The sequence below is a fragment of the Anguilla rostrata genome, chromosome 2, assembly GCF_018555375.3.
Source record: "Anguilla rostrata isolate EN2019 chromosome 2, ASM1855537v3, whole genome shotgun sequence".
Taxonomy (NCBI): Eukaryota; Metazoa; Chordata; class Actinopteri; order Anguilliformes; family Anguillidae; genus Anguilla; species Anguilla rostrata.
The window spans coordinates 70,943,430-70,959,831 of NC_057934.1; the positions used below are offsets into that span (position 1 = coordinate 70,943,430).

A 16,402-nucleotide genomic window follows, 5' to 3' on the forward strand; every position below is an offset into this window, starting at 1 on the left:
TCTGAAATATAACATTTTATTTAGACAAATTTAAAATGGCTTGTGATCACGTTGTTTTTACTAATACAGTGCTCCAAAAAGTGCATATATATTTGACATGCACATTGTCCTGTGGTCACACATGGGGTGTTAAAACACACTTTTAAAGTTCCCATCCAGTTCATTTTAGCGTGGAGGCTAAATGCCTTATAACTGCGAACAATGATGAACCAAAAGCACACTGGACTATACCTCTATGTTGTGTAAATGCGGAAAAGTGCAAGTTTTTTTCTGTTCTTAAGAATTATTTTTCACGACACCAACAATTTTCCAGCAGATTCAGACCCACCAGGTAGGTCCAAAACTGCCGTCTCATTGGTCCACGTTGGTTACCATGGCAGCTTTGGCCAGTACACCTTTAACCTAACGGTCACAGCTTTAACTGTAAACTCCCGCTACGGGCCACATAAAAAATACACAGACGGGTTTCGCCCCGCGATCCAGCCAGAGCCACTTAAAACGGGGGCCTCCCCCTCCCCAAACCCCCCCCCCCCCAGAAATCTCTGGCGGTCAGAGTCCGTTGAACAGCGGCCTGCACTGCGGGGTGAGTTTGGCCTCCAGGACCGCGTCCGGGCCGCACACCCAGGGGTCGGAGGTCGCCCACTGCCACTTGAGGAGCTGGGCCCGGAGGCTCTCCAGGACCGGGCGGAGGGCCGGGTCGGAGGCCAGGTTCCGGGTCTCGGCCGGGTCGGCGCAGACGTCGTAGAGCTCCCAGCGCTGCCGGTAGTAGTACTCCCGCAGGGTCTTGAACCAGCCGGTGGGCCGCCCGGCCTGCGTGCGGTTCAGCAGGTCCTGGAAGGTGGGCGAGACGTAGAAGTCCTGGTCGATGGGGAAGGGCATCTTAAAGTTGAGGTTGTGCAGCAGGCGGTAGGGGCCCTGGTGCACCGCGCGCATGGGGTAGTACATGGTGACCTCGTGCAGGCTCTGGCTGCCGAACACGGTGTCCCACGGCTGCTCGGACGCCAGCGCCGGCAGGAGGGACCTGCCCGTCAGACGCACCGGGGCGCCCCCCATGATGCTGTAGGACGGGTAGGGCAGGGAGAACCAGTCCAGCACCGTGGGTGTGATATCTGCAAGGGCGACAGAGGCAGCACTGTGAGGGGAAGGGGGGGGGGGCAACCTTACCCAAAAACAGCACTGTGAAGGAAGGGAGGGAGGGAGGGAGGGAGGGAGGGGGGGGAGGGGAGGGGAGGGGGCAACCTTTCACTGTTCCCTAAAGCTGCTTTAGGTACCTTTGCCAATGAGAGTTTTCTGTTTGAACACGTTATGAAACTCCATATCCTCCAGAGCTGGCGGGGATACATGTGTCAGATAGCCCCACCTTGTGGTGAATTTGTGTTATGGCGTGCTGGTTCCAGTGGAAGCTAAAATAACAAAGCCATTAAGCGGTCCTGGAGGGCTGTATTGTCTGCTAATCTTTGCAGTTATTTTTCAATCAGCATTCAATTTAGGTTTTAGAATAAAGGTGCGTGAATGCCTAAGCCAATCAAATACAAAACTTATGTTTGAAGTCCCGTTGTCCTTCAAATTTGAAAACACTCCATACAGAACTAAATTTTTATCAAAACATGTCACTAACCAATCTGTGCTTTGGAAGAGTCATTCGGATCAGAATAGATGTTTTTTAACAGACAGTAATCTGCAGTTGACAGTAATCTGTAAATGATTGGGTGAGTCACCTTCTGATTTTTATCTCATTACCTGAGAGTTTGTCAGGCGTGACACAAGGCTAGTTTGCCAGGCTGTGGGTTTGGTGCGAGTGTGGGGGGGGGGGGGGGTTTGGTGTAAGTGTGGGTTTGGTGCGGGTGTGGGGGGGGGTTTGGTGTGAGTGTGGGTTTGGTGCGGGTGTGGAGGGGGGTTTGGTGCGAGTGTGGGTTTGGTGCGGGTGTGGGGGGGGTTTGGTGGGGTGGGGGGGGGTGTTGGTGTGAGTGTGGGTTTGGTGCGGGTGTGGAGGGGGGTTTGGTGCGAGTGTGGGTTTGGTGCGGGTGTGGGGGGGGTTTGGTGCGAGTGTGGGTTTGGTGCGGGTTTGGTGCTGGGGTTTGGTGCAGGTGTGCGGGGGCTTGGTGCTGGGGTTTGGTGCAGGTGTGCAGGGCTTGGTGTTGGGGTTTGGTGTGGGTGTGGGGGTTTGGTGCAGGTGTGCAGTGTCTGGTGCGGGTGTGGGGGTTTGGTGCTGAGGTTTGGTGCGGGTGTGGGGTTTGGTGTGGGGGTTTGGTGCAGGTGTGGGGTTGGGTGGGTGTGGGGGTTTGTGTGGGTGGGTTTGGTGTGGGTTTGGTGCGGGTGTGGGTTTGGTGCAGGGTCTGGTGCGGGTGTGGGGGTTTGGTGTGGGGTTTGGTGTGGGTGTGGGGGTTTGGTGCAGGTGTGCAGGGTTTGGTGTGGGTTTGGTGTGGGGTTTGGTACGGATGTGGGGGTTTGGTGTGGGTGTGGGTTTGGTGTGGGGTTTGGTGCGGGTGTGGGTTTGGTGTGGGGGTTTGGTGCGGGTGTGGGTTTGGTGTGGGGTTTGGTGCGGATGTGGGTTTGGTGTGGGGGTTTGGTGCGGGTGTGGGTTTGGTGTGGGGTCTGGTGCGGGTGTGGGTTTGGTGTGGGGGTTTGGTGCGGGTGTGGGTTTGGTGTGGGGTCTGGTGCGGATGTGGGGGTTTGGTGCGGATGTGGGTTTGGTGTGGGGGTTTGGTGCGGATGTGGGTTTGGTGTGGGGGTTTGGTGCGGATGTGGGGGTTTGGTGCGGATGTGGGTTTGGTGTGGGGTCTGGTGCGGATGTGTGGGTTTTGTGTGGGGTCTGGTGCGAGTGTGGGGGTTTGGTGCGGGTGTGGGTTTTGTGTGGGGTTTGGTGCGGGTGTGGGTTTGGTGTGGGGTCTGGTGCAAGTGTGGGGTTGTGCGGTGTGGTTTGTGTGGGGTCTGGGCGGATGTGGGGTTTGGTGTGGGGTCTGGTGCAAGTGTGGGGGTTTGGTGCGGGTGTGGGTTTTGTGTGGGGTCTGGTGCGGATGTGGGGGTTTGGTGTGGGGTTTGGTGCGGGTGTGGGTTTGGTGTGGGGTCTGGTGTGGATGTGGGGGTTTGGTGCGGGGTCTGGTGCAGATGTGGTTTTGGTGCAGGTGTGGGTTTGGTGCTGGGGTTTGGTGCAGGTGGGGGTTTGGTGTGAGTGTGGGTGCAGGTGTGCGGGGGCTTGGTGCTGAGGTTTGGTGTGGGTGTGTGGGGGTTTGGTGTGGGGTTTGGTGCGGGTGTGCGGGCGCAGGGCTCACCCAGCAGGCTGACGTAGGCCTGGCTCTCCTGACCCCACCGTTGCCGGTGCTCGGGGGAGGAGACCAGCAGGGGCTCGGCCGTGCCGGACCAGTACAGGTTGGTCCTGCCGTTGGGGAAGGGGATGCCGTTATCCGAGCTGTACATCACCAGGGTGTCGTTCTCAAACCCCGCCTCCCGCAGCTCCTCCAGAACCAGCCCGATGCCTGCCCAACACCAGAGAGACCGCCGGTGGTTATAACCTATGGGTGTGGTCTGTGGGCATGACAGGTGGTTATAACCTATGGGTGTGGTCTGTGGGCGTGACAGGTGGTTATAACCTATGGGTGTGGTTTGTGGGCGTGACAGGTGGTTATAACCTATGGGTGTGGTCTGTGGGCGTGACAGGTGGTTATAACCTATGGGTGTGGTTTGTGGGCATGGCCGGTGGTTATAACCTATGGGTATGGTCTGTGGCCTGTGGGCGTGGCAGGTGGTTATAACCTATGGGTGTGGTCTGTGGGTGTGTCCAGTGGTTATAACCTATGGGTGTGGTTTGTGGGCGTGGCCTGTGGTTATAACCTATGGGTGTGGTTTGTGGGCGTGACAGGTGGTTATAACCTATGGGTGTGGTCTGTGGGTGTGGCCGGTGGTTATAACCTATGGGTGTGGTTTGTGGGCGTGGCCGGTGGTCATAACCTATGGGTGTGGTCTGTGGGTGTGGCCAGTGGTTATAACCTATGGGTGTGGTTTGTGGGCGTGGCCTGTGGTTATAACCTATGGGTGTGGTCTGTGGCCTGTGGCCGTGGCTGGTGGTTATAACCTATGGGTGTGGTATGTGGGCGTGGCCAGTGGTTATAACCTATGGGTGTGGTTTGTGGGCGTGGCCAGTGGTTATAACCCATGGGTGTGGTCTGTGGGTGTGGCCGGTGCTCTCACCTTGGTCCAGCCTGCTGACGGTGGTGTACTGAGCAGCCAGGTCAGCCCGAGCCGCAGGGGTGTCTGGGATGAAGTACGGCACCTGCTCAGAAATACGACAATACAACACCCCACATGCATATTAAAACACCCCTGGCCACAGGAGTTCAACCTGCAGACACTGCAGCCCTCCAGGACTGGAGTTAAACCTGCAGACACTGCGGCCCTCCAGGACTGGAGTTAAACCCGCAGACACTGCGGCTCTCCAGGACTGGAGTTAAACCCGCAGACACTGCGGCCCTCCAGGACTGGAGTTAAACCCGCAGACACTGCGGCCCTCCAGGACTGGAGTTAAACCCGCAGACACTGCGGCCCTCCAGGACTGGAGTTAAACCCGCAGACACTGCGGCTCTCCAGGACTGGAGTTAAACCTGCAGACACTGCGGCCCTCCAGGACTTGAGTTATTAATTAATTCCAAGACGTTGGCAGGCTATAACCTAGGCTACTGCGCCGCATAAAATACAAGTTTGATTTGAAGTTATTATGAAAATAAATTGGTTTGCGGCTGCATATTTTTAAACATGGCGGTTGTAAATAAACACAAAAAAATGCTGCGAGTACTCGACCAATCAGAAATGTTCAGCGCTGCAAGCTCCACCCAAAAGGTTCCTGTACTTTTGGAAAGTACTACCCCCCGAGCAGGAACATTTTGGGGGGTAAAATAAAGCCCCCGGAACTAAATTTAGACCCTAGTTCCTGCGGTGGAAACGCACTGAGTTCCTCAAAAGGTTCCTAGTTCCGGGGTAAAGTTCCTGCGGTGGAAACGCGGCTTTAGTCTCAGTGGTTCTGCAGGGCTTAGGTGCGCCTCAGGTGATCCCCTCACCTTGACCTGCTCCGGGGTGTAGTGCTGGGGGGTCCAGTCCGGGATGCGTCCCATGCCGCTGTCCCCGTTGCCGAACTTCTCGCAGAAGGGCCCGTACTGGGGCTGGGAGTGGCCGCAGCGATGCGGGTCGTGGAAGGCCACGTACAGGAAGAAGGGCCGATCCGCTTCCTGCTGCTCCCGCAGGAACTTCCTGACCAGCAGCTTAATGCGGGTGATGTTCCGGCCTACCTGCAGCACGGAGTTGTTCTCCTCGGTGTAGGCGAAGTCGAAGGGGTACACCGCACCGGGGCCTACGTGCTTCTTACCAATGATGCCTGCAGAGAGAGAACCCACACAAGAGAGACCCGTCAGCACACGTCAGAGAGACCTGTCTGCACACATCAGAGAGACCTGTCAGCACACGTTAGAGAGACCTGTCAGCACACGTTAGAGAGACCTGTCAGCACAGGTTAGAGAGACCTGTCAGCACACGTTAGAGAGACCTGTCCGCATCCCCCTTAGAGAGACCTGTCGCACACGTTGAGAGACTGCAGCACACGTTAGAGAGACCTGTCAGCACACGTTAGAGAGACCTGTCAGCACAGTTAGAGAGACCTGTCAGCACACGTTAGAGAGACCTGTCTGCACACCTTAGAGAGACCTGTCTGCACACGTTAGAGAGACCTGTCAGCACACGTTAGAGAGACCTGTCAGCACACGTTAGAGAGACCTGTCAGCACACGTTAGAGAAATTGCCAGCGAAGAGCGCCTCGTCAGGCAAATCTCCCCGTGGCGTGTGGGTACGTTCAGTCACACGCGCGTCGCAGTGTTCCGGCTCGTACCCGTGCGGATTCCGGCCTGTCCCAGCAGGAGGGGCAGGCTCTGCACCCCATCGAATGAGTTGAAGTGGTGAGTGTCCTGATGCAGGCCATACATGCCGTTCTGGTGCTGGGGGTGAGGGGGGTGGGGGTGGGTGGGAGAGAGAGAAGAACAACCAGGCAGCTGAAATTTCACGTCACATAAACATGGTCATTTTAAATGGAATCCGCTACAGACTCCCTGGTGAACTTTGTGCAAATAAATTAAACTGTGCAGCACTAGCTCATAATTAAATATCCATCCATTTTCTATACCGGCTTATCATGGTCAGGGTCTTTGGGGGGTGCTGGAGCCCATCCCAGCATGCATTGGGCGAAAGGCAGGAACACACTCTGGACAGGCCAATCACAGGGCACACACACTTATACCTGTGGGCAATTTTGAGTCTTCAATTCAGTCTAACACATTAAGATACAGCAACAAAAAAAATGAAGGAATTGGATGGTTAATCAGGTATGAATCTCAGGTGTTGTCGCGGCTGAGCTCCCAGTGCGCTGCAGTACCTGCGGCAGACCCGTCAGGATGGTGGAGCGGCTGGGCGAGCAGCTGCTGACGGAGGTGAACGCGTTCCGGAAGACCACGCTGCGTCGGGCCAGCGCGTGCAGGTGCGGCGTGCGGATCGCCGTGTTGTTGTAGACCTCGGTCTCGAAGCCCGCATCGTCCGCTGCCCGCAAGAATGGGCAAGCGAGAGGGCGAGAGAGAGAGAGAGAGAGGGAAGGGGGAGGGGGAGAGAGAGAGAGAGACGGGTGAGAGAGGGAGGGAGAGAGTCGGGGAGGAGAGATATCATACGAGTATGGGAGTGGGTTGAAAAAAAAAAAAACGCCGGACCCACCCTCTCATAAAAAACAGATCACATGCTGAAGTACAGTATCTACTGTTGCAATTATTACAAGTCAGACGTGTGACAGTCTCGTGGTTACCGCAAGTTATGAAATACTATTAGATTTCATTTGACTGTGATGGTATTTCCGGAACTAAAAGCAAATAGAAAGCTTTTTACAATGCTGAAATAGTTAACAAAAACATAATGACACTCCGTTGATTGCTCGAATGGGGGGGAAAAACTTCAATACATCGATTTATCGTTCGCACTATAGACCTTACCAATGATAAGTAGTACGTTTCTCTGCTTGGATTCTCCGATAGTGCACAGGGTTAGCAAAATAAACCAACACACTGAAAATCTGTAAGAAGAGGTCATTTCCTCAAGTTTTGGACTTCTTAATTTTCTATTCGTGCATGTATTTAAATGCAAAAATGGCTGCTCCACGAGGCACGCAAAGGCTTAATACCACATACGGATTGATTCCACATTAAAGCGAACAACACTTAAAAGCCACGAAAGTAAAATCACAAATCTGACGCATTTGCTGAGAGTAATCTTGCTTCCTGAGAGTTCATAAGTCCCGCCCATGAGAATCACATGACCAGTGTCATATGATGGTAGTTGGCTAACAAGTACAAAAAAATGTTTTAAAAGAGGTGTTGACCAATTTCTTCACACGTCTGTCAGAGTAATCTGTTGGACAGAATAGCTTTGATTTCGCTGAAATTATTCCAAAATGTTGACCTTTAAAAGAAAATAAAAACGGACAATGTAGTTTCATCTAAGATTAGAAGAACCAGACGAATACACTGGAGTGTAAGGTAGGATTGGTAGTTTGCCAGTTTACTTTGTTCCTATAGCACGTAACCTGTAGCCTTTCAATACAGGAGCTAGCTAGTAAAATGTTACAAACTACGTTTGGGCATGTATTGAAGTTGGCACCAGAAGAGAAACTACACTTAGCGCGGCAGATTCATTGAAATGACGTTAGGTAGCCACCTAGCAAGACCAGATAGATTCCCATCCAGAGTCAATTGCCTGCTGTTACGGGCTATGATGGACTTCGGGTTTGACGGCTATCATAATTAAAACATGTTCTTGATCTCAGCTTAACTGTATAATGGCCATACAACTGCGGTGAAATGTAATGCAATAATGAGCAACAACAAAAAAAATTAGCTAGCCGATAATGTTGCTCATTCACTGTGCACTGCACGGTGTACAGCACACAGTACAGCATTTATCGACATATTTAGGATTTACGTGATAATTTTCTTTTCGTTCATTATTATTGTTATTCATTTCTTTATTTTTACAGATGTTGTGTTTGGCGCTTTGACGGGACGTTTTGGACCTGACTACCAACGCAGAGGTAGCCCAAAGGTGCCCAAATGTCATCCTTTGCTTCTCGTGCTGAAGAACCGGTCTCTGATCTTGTCTCGTGACACGTAGACAGCACGCGGGAGTCGGGTCTTTTTTTTTCTTAGCAGCGTGAATGAATGATTCCCACGGACACGATGGGCCACTGTTAGCAAATTAACTTGAAGACGTTTACAGCACCGAATTGAACAAACGACACTGTTTTACTTTTTACTGTGCGTGGAGGACTGCAAACATGATGCAGCCGTTGGTGGACCGCCCCGTACTGACCGGGGGTTCTGCACGAGACCGACTAGCTACGTGTCTCTCCCTGGCAACGCTTAAGATGTGGTTTCCCATCCTGGGGTGGCTGCCCAGGTACAACCGCACCTGGCTGCAGATGGACCTGATCGCCGGGGCAACGGTGGGCCTGACCACTGTACCACAGGCCCTGGCTTACGCAGAGGTGGCCGGACTACCTGTGCAGGTGTGTGTGTTTGTGTGTGTGTGTTTCCTCAGGTACTGACCTACCATGAGGTGACTGGACTACCTGTGCAAGTGTGTACGTCTTGCAACAATTCCAGAAAGAAAAAATGCCAGTTGGCTTTTAAATTCCACAATTCTGTGGCCTCAGTCAGTTTGGCTGACAGCGCCTCAGGCAATGCTTGAATGTGACAGAGTACACAGCCATGCCAGGAAGGAGGAAGTGGATGTGAGGAACTCTGAGGACCAGAACATAAATATAGTTAATCTTATTGGCCCGTACACTAGGTGCTAACTCATAATCTCGCAAAAAACAACATAGTTGTATATTTTAGCCGTTTCCTCTTATGGGGTGTCGTGTGAACTGTGAAGGTCCTCAGAATGTTACTTTGTGTGTTTGCCAGTGATTACATTCCATTTCCGTATAGGTATGGAGAGAGTACTTTTCAGAAAATCACATTGTAGTACATTTGATTCGTTTAGCTGACACCGTGCAAGAGGGAGGAAACAGAAGTGCATCCACTTGTTTAATGTGAGCTGTGGCACCAGACTTGGCTGTTCAGGGTAAATCCAATCTGTAAATAATGGCCTTTATGATTCCACCAGGATTTTTCTTTTTTTTGCCATCAGAAGTTTACTGACGTCAGATTAGTGTAGATTCATGGAGTTCACCTTTTATTATTTATTTGAAAATGTTTCCTTTGCTGGGAAATCAGTAATGAGATCTGAAAAAAAATTCAAAATGAATATTAGGTCCAAAAATCAGTCAGTCAAAATCAGTCTAATCTAAATGCTACTACTTCAAAAATGCTCGCTTCTGCAACAGAAATGAGATGTCAAAGTTTTTGCAAGTTTTTGGGACAATGGTGAGGTCCGTCCATCCATCCATCCATCTTCTAACCGCTTAGTCCAACTCAGGGTTGCTGTGGCAACAGCCCCGGTGACTTATTGTTTTTTTTGGGGTTTTTTTGGACAAAAAATGCATTTGTACACCTGGGCATGTTTTCTCAAGCAGTTTTTGCTATGTGTGCAGTGGCAGAGCCCCCCGCAGAGATTTGAGCCAGCAACCTCTGAGTAATAAGCACGCTTCCATAACCACTGCCTCTCCAGATGAGTGCTGTTTCTGTAGGCCCTTTCACTTCCGTCTGACTCAGAGCTCTGTGTTCTCCATCCCGCCCACATCCCCTCTCTCCCCCCCCCCCTCCAGTACGGCCTGTACTCTGCCTTCATGGGGGGGTTCATCTACTGCATTTTCGGGACGTCGAAGGACATCACCCTGGGCCCCACGGCCATCATGTCCCTGCTCTGCGCCGACTACATCGAGCAGGACCCCGTCTACGCCGTGCTGCTGACCTTCCTCTGTGGGGTCATCCAGGCCTCCATGGCCGTCCTGAGGCTGGGTGAGACATGGCCCTTTTCTTGTGACCTTTGACCCTTGACCATTGGAGCTTGACCCAGTCCTATGTACTGGGTGCCACGCTGAGTGAACTCTGCGCAGTGAGATATGCATTTGTCTGTCTGCGGTGCAGAAGGCCAGGCAGTCTAACAGTGTCACAGGTGCACTCCACTGCTTTCTGCTACCGCTGAGGGGCGCATGCTGTGTGTGTGTGTGTGTGTGTGTGTGTGTGCATGCGCGCGCGTGTGTGTTTGCTCATGTGTGTGTGTTTGCATGTGTGTGTGTCTGTTTGTGTGTTTGTGTATGTGTGCGCGTGCGTGCATGTGTGTGTGTTTGTGTGTGTTTGCGCGTGTGTGTGTGTGCGCGCGTGTGCCTGTGCCTGTGCCTTTGTGTGCGTGTACACACTCCCCCCCCTGATAAATTATGCTCTTGGCGTGTGGGATGCAGCTGAGGAAAGGCAGAAGTGTAACACCAGAGGAAGTTGTTATCTGAGCACGCTCAGTCCGCAACACCACTACAGCCATGATTACTTCCTGAACCACATGGTTGCGTCACTCCCAGCCTCACATGTCAGAGAGCAGTGTTGGTGTTACTGTATCTGCCCAGCAACCCGACAGTCAGCTCCACATTTACTGTAACACCACAGAGTTCCACCTTTGCCATGGGAACTGGGAAAGGCCCGGCTGATTGGCCGTTTCATTATGAGTGTTCATGGGGACGGTGCGGTGGACGGTGTGAGATCTACGGCCAGCGGAACACAAGGCAGAATGCTGAAGCCCAGTGGAGCGGTGTAGGGCTGTGACTGATCATCTGGCCCTCGCTGATTGGCAGGTTGTCTAAACGGCTGTGATCTTCCTTTCCCCGCCTACTCCTTGCTGATTGACAGGCCAATTAAGCGGTTATGAGTCTTTCTATCCCTGCCCGTTCTATGTTGATTGACAGGTGATCTAAGCAGCTATGAGTCTTCCTATCCCTGCCCACTCCTCACTGATTGACAGGCCCCCATGCCTTGCAGGGTTCCTCCTGGACTTCATCTCGTACCCGGTGATCAAAGGCTTCACCTGCGCTGCGGCCGTCACCATCGGCTTCGGCCAGGTCAAGGTGAGCACACCTGGGCAAGAGGGTAAACCTACAGGACGGTAGATCTCCAGGAGCAGAGCCGGGCAGCCCTGCTCTAGCTGTTAAATGAGATGTGCTTTGTCAGGGTTGGAGGGTAGACCTACAGGACGGTAGATCTCCAGGAGCAGGGCTGGTTACCACTTATGTAAAGAAACTGGTAATGTGACATTATCCCCTCTGGTGTGCATGAACTTCAAAGGACACCTATAGATCAGCTATTTACAATTTTAATTAATTAAACTTTTTTTTGCGAGGAGTGCACAGTAGTCAGCATTGTCGCATTTGTAAGGGCAGCAGATTTTGCAGGAAACATAGTTTCCCCCTGTAGCAGAGATGGGATGAGCCTGCATGTACAGTCACTGTTTGTTTTCTTTTTGTTTTGTTTGTTTGTTTGTTCGGGGGGTAGGGGGGTGAAAATGGGGGGGGGGGGGGGCGGTGTGTTTCTGAAAGCTGAAGAGCGCTCCCGGTGTTGTCTCCCGTACAGAACCTGCTTGGGCTGCGGGGTATTCCACAGCAGTTCTTCCTGCAGGTCTACTACACCTTCCACAACATCTCCCAGGCCAGGTGCGTGCTGCTCCAGTCCTGTTGGCAGTGCCATTATAAATGAGCAGGTAGTGGCACTGCGAGGAGCAGTGATGGTGGTGATGGTGCGGGTGGTGATATTAGTGCAGTGAAGCCTGGTTTCTCAGTGCCATGCTCCCAAAGCCTTTATAGCAGTAGCTTTAATAGAGTTAGCAATAGCATTAGTAGCAGCATCAGTGATATTTGTAGCAGTAGCAATGTTAGCAGTAGCAATAGCATTAATAGCACTCACATTAGTAGAGTTAGCAGTAGCATTAGTAGCAGCAGCATTTGATCAGTAGCAGTAGCATTTAATCGGTAGCAGTAGCATTAATAGCACTTGCATTAGTCGTGTTAACACTAGCTTTAATAGCAGTAGCATTTTAGCAGCAGCAGTAGCATTAATAGCACTTGCATTAGTAGTGGTAGCGGTGACAGTAGCTTTAATATCAGTAGCATTTTAGCAGTAGCAGTAGCCTTAATAGCACTTGCATTAGTAGTGGTACCAGTAGCATTAATAGCAGTAGCATTTTAGCAGTAGCAGTAGCCTTAATAGCACTTTCATTAGTAGTGGTAGCAGTGACAGCAGCATTGATAGCAGTAGCATTTTAGCAGCAGCAGTAGCATTAATAGCACTTGCATTAGTAGTGGTACGAGTAGCATTAATAGCAGTAGCATATTAGCAGTAAACCCCAGTCTGTCTCTCATGCACTCATACACTCCAGGGTTGGGGATGTGGTTCTGGGCCTGTTCTGCCTGCTGCTGCTGGTGTCTCTGACCGTGATGACGAGGACGCTGGGCCCAGGCTCGGACGACCTGCCCGTTCACGTGCGCGCAGCACGAGGCCTGGTACGCGGCCTCGCCACAGGTGAGTGACAGCGCGTAAGAGCAGGTGTGCTGTGTGTTTCAGCGCGTAAGAGCAGGTGTGCTGTGTGTTTCAGCGCGTAAGGGCAGGTGTGCTGTGTGTTTCAGTGCATTAGGGCAGGTGTGCTGTGTGTTTCAGTGAGTTAGGGTAGGTGTGCTGTGTGTTTCAGTGCGTTAGGGCAGGTGTGCTGTGTGTTTCAGTGCATTAGGGCAGGTGTGCTGTGTGTTTCAGTGCGTAAGGGCAGGTGTGCTGTGTGTTTCAGTGCGTTAGGGCAGGTGTGCTGTGTGTTTCAGTGCGTTAGGGCAGGTGTGCTGTGTGTTTCAGTGCGTAAGGGCAGGTGTGCTGTGTGTTTCAGCGCGTAAGGGCAGGTGTGCTGTGTGTTTCAGTGCATTAGGGCAGGTGTGCTGTGTGTTTCAGTGCATTAGGGCAAGTGTGCTGTGTGTTTCAGTGCGTAAGGGCAGGTGTGCTGTGTGTTTCAGTGCGTAACGCCCTGGTGGTGGTCGCAGCCACCTGCGTGGCGTACTCCTGGGAGCTCTCTGGGCACCATTCCTTCACCATCACGGGTGAGACCTCACAGGGCCTGCCCCCATTTCAGCCCCCGCCCTTCTCCGAGACCACACCCAATGGCACGGTCATCAGCTTCAGTGACATGGCACAGGTGGGTGGGCAGTACTCCTATGACCAATCAGATATATATAACTGAATAGAGAACTCTGCAATCCCAGAGGAATCTCCAAATCATTTCTTGGAGTTAGGATCTCTGAGGAATCTCTGTCTGTGTGGTAGAATCTCTGTGGGATCTCTCTCTCTGTTAGGATCTCTGAATGATCTCTTTGTTGCAGGATCTCTGTGGAATCTCTGTCTGTGTCAGGATCTATGAGGTCTCTCTCTCTCTGTGGTGGAATCTCTGTGGGATCTCTCTGTTAGGATCTCTGAATGATCTCTTTGTTGCAGGATCTCTGAGGGATCTCTTTGTGTGTCAGGCTCTCTGAGCGATCTCTCTGTGGTAGGATCTCTGAGTGATCTCTCTCTGTGTCAGGCTCTCTAAGCGATCTCTCTGTGGTAGGATCTCTGAGTGATCTGTAAATGCTCTCTCCGTGTTAGGATTTGGGTGGAGGCCTGGCTGTGATCCCTCTCATGGGTTTGCTGGAGAGCATCGCCATAGCCAAGGCCTTCGGTAAGAGCGTCTCACTTGTGTGTTTTAAATGGAGCTTAAGGGGCTGGGCATTGTAACTGGCTAACCCTGATCCCGGAGAGCTGCAGGGTCCGCTGGTTTTCGTTGCTACTCAGTCCTTAATTGGTTAAAGCAGCTAATTACAGTGAACTCGCCACATCAGGGTTCTTGGGCGTAATCATAGCGTTTACATATCTGCATATTTAATTTCACACAGTCGTGCTAATATTAGATACAGGGCCAGACACACACACTGTAAAGGACCGGGTGGCTCAGTTTCTGCAGTGCTGCCTCAGTAACTTGCTGCTATAATATAATTATGATATTGTTCATATTTGACATGGCTAGGTGTGTTGTGTGTTTCAGTGCGTAAGGGCAGGTGTGCTGTGTGTTTCAGTGCGTTAGGGCAGGTGTGCTGTGTGTTTCAGTGCGTAAGGGCAGGTGTGCTGTGTGTTTCAGTGCGTAAGGGCAGGTGTGCTGTGTGTTTCAGTGCGTAAGGGCAGGTGTGCTGTGTGTTTCAGTGCGTAAGGGCAGGTGTGCTGTGTGTTTCAGTGCGTAAGGGCAGGTGTGCTGTGTGTTTCAGTGCGTTAGGGCAGGTGTGCTGTGTGTTTCAGTGCGTTAGGGCAGGTGTGCTGTGTGTTTCAGTGCGTAAGGGCAGGTGTGCTGTGTGTTTCAGTGCGTAAGGGCAGGTGTGCTGTGTGTTTCAGTGCGTTAGGGCAGGTGTGCTGTGTGTTTCAGTGCGTAAGGGCAGGTGTGCTGTGTGTTTCAGTGCGTTAGGGCAGGTGTGCTGTGTGTTTCAGTGCGTTAGGGCAGGTGTGCTGTGTGTTTCAGTGCGTAAGGGCAGCTGTGCTGTGTGTTTCAGTGCGTTAGGGCAGGTGTGCTAATGCTAGTTTAAAAAATGACATTCACTTCCGGCTGTAATGATTCCCCTTCATTCTTTTCACTTGCATTCCAGCCAGTCAGAACGACTACCGAATCGATGGCAACCAGGAGCTGTTTGCCATTGGTGGGTGCCCGTTCATTGCTGTGTAGGGGCGGGGGTAGTTTTGGGGGAATCGGCTTGCTCTCATGGTTAACCCCCCCTCCCCCTCCCCCCCCCTCAGGTCTCACCAACATCCTCGGCTCCTTCGTCTCCGCCTATCCCGTCACAGGGAGCTTTGGAAGGTAGGAAAACTCACGGGATGTGTGTGTGTGTGTGTGTGTGTGAGCGTGTGTGAGCGTGTGTGAGCGTGTGTGAGCGTGTGTGAGCGTGTGTGAGTGTGTGTGTGTGTGTGTGTGTGTGTGTGTGTGAGCGTGTGTGAGCGTGTGTGAGCGTGTGTGTGTGAGCGTGTGGGCGTGAGAGTGTGTGTGTGTGAGTGTGTGTGTGGGAGCGTGTGTGTGTGTGTGTGTGTGTGAGCGAGCATGTGAGCATGTGTGTGTGAGCGTGTGTGTGTGAGCGTGTGTGTGAGCGTGTGTGTGTGAGCGTGTGTGTGTGAGCGTGTGTGAGCGTGTGTGAGCGTGTGTGTGCGTGTGTGCGTGTGAGCGTGTGGTGTGATGTGTGTGTGGAGCGTGTGTGTGTGTGAGCGAGCATGTGAGCATGTGTGTGTGAGGTGTGTGTGTGAGCGTGTGTGTGTGTGTGTGTGAGCGAGCATGTGTGTGTGTGAGCGTGTGTGAGCGTGTGAGCGTGTGTGAGCGTGTGAGCATGTGTGTGAGCGTGTGCATGTGTGAGTGTGTGTGAGTGCGTAATTGTGTGTGAGTGTGTGTGTGTGTGTGAGTGAGCGTGTGTGAACGGGTGTGAGCATGTGTGTGTGTGTGTGTGTGTGTGAGCGTGTGTGAGCGTGTGTGAACGGGTGTGAGCATGTGTGTGTGTGTGTGTGTGTGTGTGAGCGTGTGTGTGAGTGCATGTGTGAGTGTGTGAGTGCGAGAGTGCGTGACTGCGTGAGTTTGTGTGTGAATGATGTGTGTGTGTGCGTGTACGTGTGTGAGTGCATAATTGTGTGTGAGTGACTGTGTGAGTGTGTGAGTGTGTGTGTGTGAGTGTGTGTGTGTGAGAGAGTGTGTGAGTGAGTGTGAGTGTGTGTGTGTGTGAGTGCATGAGGGTGTGTGAGTGAGTGTGTGTGTGTGTGTGAGTGTGTGGGTGTTGAGTGAGTGTGTGTGTGTGATGTGTGGTGTGTGAGTCAGAGTGTGTGTGTGTGTGTGTGTGGTGTGTGTGGTGTGAGTGCGTGTGTGAGTGGTGAGGTGTGTGTGTGTGTGTGAGTGGTTTGAGTGGTGTGTGAGTGGTGAGGGTTGTAGTGAGTGTGTGGACGTGTGTGAGTGTGTGAGTGTGTGTGTGTGTGAGTGCGTGAGGGTGTGTGAGTGAGTGTGTGTGTGTTTGCTATGTACACCTTTTAGCCCCTTCGTTCATGTCTCTTCAGGACTGCAGTAAACTCCCAGTCTGGTGTGTGCTCTCCTGCTGGGGGCGTGGTCACCGGTGAGTGACTGCTGCTGTTTTTCTCCTCTCTCAGTATGGGGGGGTTTGCAGTTGGTGTGCTAGTGTGTGGTTTGTGTGTGATTTGATGTGCAGTTGGTATGCGATTGGTGTCTGGTTGGTCTGTGGTCGCCGTGCGGTCGGTGTGCGGTTGGTGTTTGGTCAGTGTATGGTTGCTGGGCGGTTGGTGTGTGTTTTTTGGGGTGTGGTTGGTATGTGGTTGCCATGTGCTCGCTGTGCAGTCGGTGTGTGGTTAGCGTGCGG

At 52.2% G+C, this 16,402-nt stretch overlaps 2 protein-coding genes across 4 annotated transcripts in view; one reads left to right on the forward strand and one right to left on the reverse strand.

The window, feature by feature from the left end:
* sgsh (N-sulfoglucosamine sulfohydrolase (sulfamidase)) lies at window positions 1-7,300 on the reverse strand. Its single transcript, XM_064324352.1, has 7 exons — window positions 7,014-7,300; window positions 6,413-6,573; window positions 5,873-5,978; window positions 5,052-5,365; window positions 4,189-4,270; window positions 3,273-3,476; window positions 1-1,109 (listed from the first exon to the last, which is right to left on the reverse strand). The coding sequence occupies exons 1-7, from the start codon at window positions 7,108-7,110 to the stop codon at window positions 550-552; spliced, it is 1,524 nt and encodes a 507-aa protein (XP_064180422.1). The 5' UTR covers window positions 7,111-7,300; the 3' UTR covers window positions 1-549.
* Window positions 7,301-7,397: 97 nt separating this feature from the next.
* Window positions 7,398-16,402, forward strand: part of slc26a11 (solute carrier family 26 member 11) — a 15,557-nt gene continuing 6,552 nt past the window's right edge. For all 3 annotated transcript variants that reach the window (XR_010328554.1, XR_010328555.1, XM_064324351.1), the window contains exons 1-11: window positions 7,398-7,556; window positions 8,054-8,581; window positions 9,785-9,977; window positions 10,989-11,074; window positions 11,577-11,656; window positions 12,379-12,521; window positions 12,998-13,176; window positions 13,623-13,695; window positions 14,648-14,698; window positions 14,796-14,856; window positions 16,086-16,141. Coding sequence is in view for 1 of the 3 variants with exons in the window: in XM_064324351.1 (XP_064180421.1) it covers window positions 8,351-8,581; window positions 9,785-9,977; window positions 10,989-11,074; window positions 11,577-11,656; window positions 12,379-12,521; window positions 12,998-13,176; window positions 13,623-13,695; window positions 14,648-14,698; window positions 14,796-14,856; window positions 16,086-16,141 (1,153 nt within the window). In the remaining 2 variants the exon portion in view is untranslated. The remainder of the gene's footprint in view (window positions 7,557-8,053; window positions 8,582-9,784; window positions 9,978-10,988; window positions 11,075-11,576; window positions 11,657-12,378; window positions 12,522-12,997; window positions 13,177-13,622; window positions 13,696-14,647; window positions 14,699-14,795; window positions 14,857-16,085; window positions 16,142-16,402) is intronic.